Raw genomic sequence first — 9841 nt, 5'->3', positions numbered from 1 at the left:
CATTCTTCTGTCAGGAACAAGGGTGGGTGTCTGTTGAGTCATACTGCTGCTATTTACTCTTACAAACAGACATATCACTGTCCTGAGAAGACAATGCAACCTACCCGACCTCTGCCATTTATAGGATCATAAGACATGGTCTAGCATCAGTATTTTTGACTAAGCATGTTTATACCCTTGACAGGCACAGAACTATGTTGAGACATCCCCACATTTAGTGTTGCAGCACACCACAGTTTCCTCTGTCTCAACGGAAGACAATAACAGGTGCATGCAAAAGAGCAACAGTGAGAGCATGAGTACATTCCCATCAAGCAGTAAGTACAATCATTTTCTTTTTCTTTTTATGTCTGATGCTAGTCTGCCTTATTCTTGTATTTCAAAGGCAACGTCCCACAGCAGAATCCAGCTTACAAACAATAGTTCTTCTTCTGTTTAAAACCTATCAGCAATCTCAGATACTTTACCCCCCCACCCCAGTCTGCATTACAGTCCCACATATTTTTAACAAATATGTTTCCAATTGAGCCTGTTAGGTTGGAAATGGGTCATACGAGAGGTGTACTTTCAACAATATTTATCCCTTGGTATTTCTTTGTCTGCATGAGCTCTTTGTTGTCTCTGGTCCCAATTAAAGGTGCACTGTTATTATGTATTTTGATACCAGCTAACCCAGATAATTAGACTCAGGTTTGCCTTAGGTGGGGTGATGATAATAAAAGACTGTGTTGGGAAATGTCATTCTTGTTCCGTTTCACACAACAATACGAGCTGTGGCTCTTCTCCCTGGAGCTATATGAAATGCTTATGTGAGACAGAGTTTGAATTTTCTTTAGGGTGTGTAAGTCAGCATGTGACATGTGTATATGTGTGTGTACACTCTCGGCTGAGCTGTTAAGTGGGTGACACATTGAACTGTAGTCAGGAATGCTACCCTGTGAGAAGAGGAAAAGAGGGAGAAAACAACAATGAGAGGGGGAGGAGAGAGAGACAGACAGAGAGAGAGAAAGAGAGAGAGAGAGTACAGGAGGATAAACCAGTGTGGCAGGTTTGCGTCACTGCACAGTCCATCATGCAAAGCTGATGTAAAGAGAGGAAGACAGAGAGAGAAGAGTTAGGAGTTGATGTCATTACAGAGAAAGCTGCCTTCAGTATGAAGCTGTGTCAACACCGTGGTCTGAGACATGTAAGAGGTCCCTCGTAGAAAAGGTGAGAGGCATTTCTTTGTGAAAATATTATTGAAATAAAAAGCTAATTTGTTAACATAAATGTGGGGTTAGAGATAATAACTTTGTCTGATTTATGGGTACATTTCTGTCTTTCTCGCTGTTTAATCAGCGTTTAAAGCAAACTGTGCAGTGTTGCCCTGGCAACCCAGATGGGAGGCTTTGTGTTTGTTAGCAGAACAGGTGTTTCTGTAAACCGACACTGAGCCTCACCTGTGTTGTAAAGGTCCACAGAGACTGTTTCCTCAAAGTTACACACTTGACTTTGTAAAATGCTACTTTATAAATGAGCCACGTTTATCTAATTCCCTTGTCATATTATACTTGTACAGTAAATACGGGATTTATATTAATTGAGTTTAGTGTCAACAGTGATGATCGGATTCTAATTCTGACCTAAAAAATGATCAAAGGTAGGTCACCGACAATGCCTTGTTTGTATGTGTGTAACCTCAGAGTGTCTGTCGTCACTGATGAGCCGTTGTCCATCAGTGGCACGATCTGTCACTTAGTATGCAGTTTTTAAATCAAGTACCTTTAATCTCTTCGTAATCTCATTATTTACAATGAATCCGCTGTTACAAGGCTTCATTCCATTGTTATCGTCCTGTGACTGTATGAGACGTTACAGGTTGCACAAAGGCTGATTGTGACTCTTTAATGCATTGTTTTTCGCTGACTGGATTGCTGTTAGGTAGGTTCTTCCAGTTTTTGGTTCAGGTTTAGCTGACGTTGACAGGTAGTCATGAGTATGTTGCTTGTGTAAACAGTAGTTATGATATGTGTGTGTACAACAGGGCGCATTATCTCAATCTCAATGTTCTGTGAATGGGCTATTGAGTAAGTGTGAGGGGAATTGTCAGGACGGCAGGGGTGTGTTTCAAAGTGACACAGCTGACAGGAGTTTAAAGTGCGGCATACTCTGGTGTTTTTGGTTATTTGACTCTTGTTCTCTATCTTTATTACATTGATTTTTTGTTCTTAGCATTTCTTATCCTTCGCGATCACATTCCTTTTTATTCTTTTTCTGTAATATGTTGTGCCAACTGACCTCAACCACTCCATGATTGTGTTTGACACTTTTTTAACGAGCCAATGCAAACCGCAATCCCTGTATTATTGTAACTTTTTTTCTACTTGGCAGGTAATGGGAGCTGTTTGCTGAACTTGTGTTTGGGAATGAACACTCCAAGAGACAGTACGGCATCAGCAAAACGAAAAGATAAGCCAAAAGGAATAATCTCTTCTAGACCACAAGGCAGAGAAACATCAGGAGCTTCCCTAAAATATTAAACTCTGTTTCTGTGCAAAAAAACAAAACAAATGAGGGGACGGTAATTGTTTCAATGTTTCTTGCACACTGAAAATGGCAGAGTTCAGAAAAGCTGCTTTCGGAGTGCAGTCATAAAGATAGTTACTTGGAATCTCTTAAATATCAAGTTCACTCTTCCGCTCTCTTTTTGGGATTTGGCACTTCACAGGTGGTCATTAACTTTGTTTACCCTGGGACAATGGACTTGTCTCTGCTCCCTTCTCCAGCGAGTGTGTACAACAGGCAGGGGACGGAGGCGCTCTTCACTGTTCGCTCAGCTAACTCTCCTTCATACAGTCTCACTCGCAGGCCTGGTGTTAGGAAACCAAGAGGTTTTTCAGAGGAAGAGAGAGAGAGTGCTGAGGAAGTGGCAGAAGGAAAGAGATATCGTTCACAATCTGGCGCAAATGGAACCGTTGAGGAGGTGGATGACAAAGCTTCTTGTTATCAAGCCAGGAGTGGGAATAGCAGCAGAGTTATAAGTCAGTGTGAGGAGAAGGACCCCAAGATGTCAACCATGCCAAGCCACACTGGAAGAGTGGGAAATACAATCACAGAGTTTCGGATTGACCGAGGCAAAAACATTGCACCTGAAAGCCGTGGCAGGACAGAGTTTAGGAGGAACAACCTGCCAGCTAGAAGCAAGAGTTTGGATTGGAAGACGGGGGAAAGATGCCCAGATCGGGGTCAAGGGGCCGACATGTTCATTTGGTTAACTAAGCGAACAGGGGACATCATTCAACCTGATGGAGGCTTGGATGAAAGTGCAGGAGTTCAAGGCACCAAGGAGAGGGTGAGGTCTTCAATACAGGCCTACTATAACTGTGCAGGTACAAGTAATGTTGTTCAAGAGAAGAGCCCCGTGAGTTACATGAGTCAGACTTTAGATAGGACCAGTAAGGGACGCTCTCTCCCCTCCAGGTTAAGGTCCCAGTCCGGACCATGCTCTAATGTCAGAGCAACATCTGCTTCATCTGGTTCCAAAGGTGGTCAAAGTATTCTTGAGCGGATAGAGAAACTCTACGGCTCAGCTGGTTTTGGTAAAACGGAGGAATCCAACCCCAAAGACACAACTAAGGATTTCCTTATTCCAGCACAGCCGAGGTCATACGATTGGACATCAGGGGGAACCTTTCCAAGGAGTTTCTCATCAGGACAGACAAGCAGCTTCATTCCAGCTCAGAGCAGGAATTCATTCACGTGTACACAATCAGATAAAGTAGGTTCTGAGACTATTTCTCTGACCAGGATCAGGGAGAGAGTGTCAGGGGGGCAGTGGCCAGGACAGATCCAGGGTGTCAAATTGGGTAGAGGGTTAAAGGAAACTGGCACAATGTCTCTGGATAGAGCAAGGAGCAGGAACACTCTAGCAGATCAAATAAGAGCTACAAGAGATGCTGGAGAAATAGCTGCACCTTTGCAGTCAAACACCTCCAAAGATCAGTTGAGATCAGGTTCTTTGAGGGATTGGTCTGGATCGAGAGAAAGAAGATTAAGTGGAAGTACTGAATGTAGAAGGGTGAACCATAGAGAGGAAAAAGGCAGCAGTAATTTAATGCATGGGGTACAGAAAGAAAAAACTGGGTGGCTTGATAAGCAAGGGACTGATGATGGGGTGAAAGAAAAACCTAAATTAAAGAGTGTTAGCATGGATGAAGATGTGTTTGAACCAAACCCATCAAAAATTACAATAAAAACAATAGAGAGGAACAAAGTACCAGAGGGCTTGTCAGTCAAATCTGCAGCTAGTGTGAGGAATAAGATCAACCAGTTTGAGGCTCTAACACAGAGATCTCATGGTCCGGTTATGGGACGGATCCTGATGCCGAGACGGGCCTTCTCAGTGCCAACACAAATCAGTGGGGCTCATGATGGAGTGAAAAAGAGCGGGTCAGATAAAGCGATAAGCGGATTAAGAGACAAAAGGGAGGAATTGAAAGCTGGAGGGGAGAAAACTGAGGAGAAAATGAAAGTAGCAGGAAAGAAGTTCGGGTCAGAAAGGTCTTTATCAGTGGATGAGTCTGGACATAGGTTAGCGAGGAAAGAGAGAGATGAAAGATATTTAGCTCAGAGTGAGGGAAAAGAAGCAGACAAGGCTGACACTTCTCCTGAAAATTCAAACAAGTATTCCAGACTTAAGAGCAGCCTTGAAATCCCAATAAATAAAGGAGATCAAAGACAGCGTAGTAACTTCTATATAGATGAGTCGGATTTCTCCAAGCTTTCAAGTCCTGAGGAGGCAAGTGACAGGCCAACTTCTTTACCTCTGTCCAACTCCAGTGACACTCCCGATGGTCTGCCAAAAATATTACCCTCCATAGTTACTTCACCTGTCAGTGATGAAGACAGGACTCCAACCAACACTCCAAACCACTCACCTCTTCTCTCGCCCGCACCTCAAACAGAAAACTCCACTCCCATTGCAGAAAATGAAAGACTGTCTGATCTCTTACAAGAGTCCAAAACACCTGAAGCAGATGCCCTTCATCTCCATCACCACCTTGGCTCTTCATCCCACAGCAACCATCCTGGTCTTGTCTCCTCAGATATCAATGAAGCATTTCCAAAGGGAAAGAAACAAGTGTTGGACCTGGATGCTTGGGTAGCTGGATTGAGCCCGACGATTAAGGTCTGGAATGACGATGAAGATGATTTCGAGGATGATGATGAAAGTACACAGAAGGATGAGGATTCAAACTATGATTCAGACTCTGGAGAGTCGTCAGTGACCATTACAAGTAATATGAGCCAATCAGATCGTCGGAGCTTCTGTGTCAGGTGGGTAGAGTTTATATCAACAAAATTCAAGGTATACTATATATTATAGGTATTTTTACCATCATAACTCAATTTCCTCTCTGTAGTCTTTCAGACTTGTGTAACTTTGCTGGAGTGGACTATGAGTCAGAGAATGACAGCGATGAGTGGCAATCTGTAGGTCGGCGAACAGCCTCGCTAAGCTCAGACATGTCAGCTTTTTCCTATGTGTCTGTGATGCCAGCTGATGAGCTCGACAAGCTGCTGGAGGATGTCAGGAGCCTTGGTGACAGCACTCTGCAGGTACAAACAGCTTGGTGTTTAAATGTTCTGCTGTGATTTTAAAATGTAGGTATTGTAACAGCAGACCGGTCTTTGGCTCAAATTTGGTCACTTACCCCAATGTACAGCATTCACCATATGCACACTCAGCCGTTTCTTTCTGTCGTCACTATCAGGGTGGAAAGCTTAAATGTTTTCATATTGTATTGCTGTGTTGTGAGAATGCCCAAAATCATAACAATTATATTCCTTCAACGATCAGAAACTAAAAGGACAATGCATTGTGGTAATAATGAAGGCCATATTCCAAGGTAACACAACTTGTTTCATCACCTGTTAGTTACCATTGCACAACAGATAATTTTTGCATTTAACCATATCCTGTTCATTACTGTTTGATAGTGTTACACAGTACAATAGGAAAGGCTTGAATTCCCATTAGCTCCTTAAGTGTTAGCTTGCTAAGGGAGTGTTATGCTAACAAGGAAGCATGCCAAAAGTTAGATCACTGTAGAGGCATAAATTCCTAGCTAACAGTATCATTAGTGTCACATAACACTATCAAATAAAACAGGAAGCTAGTAAGTAGCTGAAATGTATCATAAGCATAGACAGTAAGATCATAAGCTGTTGTCCAACCGTTAGTTATACTCCAAATGTGGCCTGATGTCCTTTCAAATTTTCCATTAATTTGGAAGAAGTAAAATACGAATGATTTGTCTGATTCTCTCCGGTAATACCATTCACAATCCTAGAGTACAGCAGTACAGCAATGGCCCCTTCTTGGGTTGTAATCAACCTGCAACTTGATATGATTGCACAGGACACCTGCATATTTATAGCATCCTTTGGAACCTTTGTGCGTGTGATATCATACAGTTTTTTTCTCTTTCACATATTTTCTTTCTTAACTTAGTTTTATCATAAAATGTTTATTATAATAACATCATTGGTTTGTCCAACCTTTCTGTTTTGGCATGCAGGACTATAACGATGTGCAAGTGGTTGTTCTCCATAAGGACGTGGGAGTGGGACTGGGCTTCAGTTTGGCTGGAGGCATTGACCAGAACAAGCCAGTCACTGTGAGGAAAAACTTGTTTTCCCCTGAAAAATATCCAAAGGCAATGTCGTCCATTTCTTCATGTCCTTTCTTTGTATTCCTCTCAGGTTCACAAGGTGTTCCACTTAGGGGTAGCAGCAAAGGAAGGCTCAATATGTGAAGGGGACCAGGTATTGTCAATTAATGGCACAGCACTGAGCGGTTACACCCACTGGGAGGCCCTGAGGGTCCTGAGAAGAGCAAAAACTCGGGATTTGGGGGTGGTGGTCCTGAGGAAGGGAGGGATGAGCAATGTTAGTAAAGTGGGAGCGCAGACAAAAAGTCAAGTGCCAACAGCAACTCAGACCACAGAGACAGGTGAGAGGTCATACATTACCAACGTTTATCAAAATAATGATCTGTGACAGTTTGAAGTTAAAAGCTCTTTCTGTTTTTTGCTTTTGCTGCCCTCTCAGGTCAGCTTATGCGTGTGCGCTTGGAGAAGAACAACAGGGATCTGGGCTTCAGCCTGGAGGGAGGAGTGGGCTCCAGTCAGGTGGACAGACCACTGACTGTACAGAAGATCTTCCAGGGTGAGGGATTTTTAAAAAATTATTTATTTATTTATTTATTTATTTTTATTGGTGATAAGGTGAACAAAATGAAACAAGAATATATATACATGACATAGACATGACAACTAAAGCAAGAACAAAAAACAAAGACAAAAAAATACAATAAAAATAGATACAAAAAAGAAAAACATAAGCAAAGATACAGAGCGACAATACAGACAAAATATTTTAGTGGGAATTAAATCGGAATTTAGTGGGGAGTAGCGAGAAAACAAACAAAAATATGAATAAATGAAAAATAAATGAAAAATTAGTTAGAGAAAGAAAAAAAGTATATATGCATGTAAACATTAATGGAAAGAAGATAAAATTATATAAATGTAATAATGTGACCATCATAAAAAGAGAGGTGATGGTAATAAATATATATATCTAATAATAAATTTACACATATACATACACATACACACGTACGTACACATGTACATCCATAGGTGTACATATACATGTGTATCAAGATCATAGAGATGTCGTAAAGAAGAAGAGCAGAGAAGTGGGGGCCACAGGGTCCCCGCGGAATCAGGCAAGAGGCCCCACCCCCGCACATAAAGCCCCCCAGCGGCACCAGAGAAAACTCCCAAGATGGATGGGACGGGCTGGATAAGAGCATATTTAATATGTTTTTTTTTTTTTTATTTATTATTATTTTTATTTTTTTTATTATTATTATTATTATTATTATTATTTTTTTTTTTAAATTATTATTAATAAACAGGGTGAGGGATTTGAACATTATTATCAAACAGCACAACATAAAATAGAAAATTTGGCCAAAAGTATGTAAACCCAATTTGATTATGAAACCTGAACCTTATACTGATAATTGAATATAACTTATTCAATGAAAGCCGTAACTTTTCATTAAGGTGTGAGTGGTTAAGTCTTAGCTGAATTCAAAGACAGAAAGTATAGTAGTCATTTTGCACATATAGATTATGTGCTGTACTCTTTTTGAACTTGACCTCTCTTTTTAAACAGACTTGTTCATTAAAGTCATGAATTGAACATTCCCTTTGCACACTGTCCCCTCCAGGAGGCCCTGTTGACAAGGTGTGTCCTGGTGATGAAGTCGTAGAGATTGAGGGTGTCAGCGTGGGGGGGATGAGACGCCTGGAGGTGTGGACTCTGATAAGAAGACTGCCCCCTGGGCCTGTGGATGTGGTTTTGCGTCGCCCTCTGAAGCATCTGGAAACATGAGGATATTGAGTTTAGGAATTGAATTCAAACTAGAAACTAAAAGCCATCCATGAGAGAGACACTGTTGAACCTGACATGTATTAAGCTATTTGGGGTTAATGCCAATAAAACATTTAAGCTATTAGTTTTTAAAGACATTTAAACAAAGCCCCAAAAGGAATATAATCTCAGAGACCGGGTCGAAAGTGTGTATTTTTCTCACTTTATCTACCTCACGCCTGGGATTTTCTGTACCAGCCAAAATGAAAGTGCACTGATGGCTAATACATTATAAAACCTACCTTTTGATACTTATTGTTTTGGTTAGTTGAAAGCTATTTAAAATGTTACACCTGTAAATAAAAACACATGTATTATAATGTAAATAGAAGTGATCTGCATTTATATTGCTTTTTTAATAAACCCTAACTTAAAGTGATACTTTTTATTTATCATCCAGCAGAGGGAGATAACATGACACAATATTTATTTCTATCAGATTGCATTAATGGCTTTGTTGTGGTCAAAAGTCTGAAGTAGGCTAAAATACGGTGGCCCTGAAGTGCAAAGCACAACGACAAATCAGAAAACACACAAGAAAAAAGAAAACACAACAACATTAACTTCTAACGGAAAAGATAGGTACCTGCAGTCAACAAGGATCGTCGCTGATCGGACGAACGCAATGTCCGTTTTTTTAACAGGAAGTAAATGCTTCATACTCCGTTGGCGCAAGGCAGAAAAAAGTTAACAAATGAAGCAGAGCAGGAGGAATCGAAAATATTATGATGTATTGTCCAAATTGTGCCAAAATATTGTCCAATAGTAGAGACTATATCTGAATCACCGGTTGCACTCATGTTTTGAAATCAACACGTGAAAGCAGCATATCCTTCCGGTTAAAAAGACGGACAGCGTGTTTGTCCAATCAGCGACGATCCCTGTCGACCGTAGGTACCTACCTTTTCCGCTAGAAGTTAAAGTCGTTGTGTTTGCCTATATGCGTTGTGTTTTGTGATTTGTCGTTGTGCTTCCTTATTAGTCGTTGTGCTTCCTTATTAGTCGTTGTGTTTTCTGATTTGTCTTTGTGCTTTGCACTTCAGGACCGCCGTATTAAAGGTATCTGTCCTTTAACAAATAATCAGACACAGATAACCTGCACAGGTGTGATAAGCCTAAATGTCACTGCCTGTCAGCATAACTATTTTTATGATCTCAACACCACATGTAAACGTTCTGGTTGTGAAGAGATAATCATCCAGTCACTTTTACTTGTCTTATCTTGTGTCAACACTGTCCTTTGGGACCAAAGTCATGTGTCTTTCTGAAAATGATCGACATATAATCATAACTGCTGCATGTCCATTATTTAGGTTATGTAATCCATTAGGAGTCCAGAGTTTACTGAGAGTGG

General features: G+C 40.9%; 1 protein-coding gene across 2 annotated transcripts; it reads left to right on the top strand.

Moving 5' to 3' along the window:
* Positions 1–174: 174 nt before the first annotated feature.
* si:dkey-92i15.4 (uncharacterized) lies at positions 175–8866 on the top strand. 2 transcript variants are annotated; one of them, XM_061050641.1, is made up of 8 exons: positions 175–317; positions 2371–4118; positions 4167–5316; positions 5403–5598; positions 6561–6659; positions 6745–6994; positions 7093–7209; positions 8285–8866. In XM_061050641.1, the coding sequence occupies exons 2-8, from the start codon at positions 2738–2740 to the stop codon at positions 8446–8448; spliced, it is 3357 nt and encodes a 1118-aa protein (XP_060906624.1). In that variant the 5' UTR covers positions 175–317; positions 2371–2737; the 3' UTR covers positions 8449–8866. The 2 variants fall into 2 exon arrangements, with proteins under 2 accessions (XP_060906624.1, XP_060906623.1); XM_061050640.1 differs by lacking the exon at positions 175–317 and adding an exon at positions 694–1209.
* Positions 8867–9841: the final 975 nt, after the last annotated feature.

The sequence above is a fragment of the Labrus mixtus genome, chromosome 11, assembly GCF_963584025.1.
Source record: "Labrus mixtus chromosome 11, fLabMix1.1, whole genome shotgun sequence".
In the NCBI taxonomy this organism is placed as follows: Eukaryota; Metazoa; Chordata; class Actinopteri; order Labriformes; family Labridae; genus Labrus; species Labrus mixtus.
This window is presented reverse-complemented; position numbering and strand designations above follow the sequence as displayed.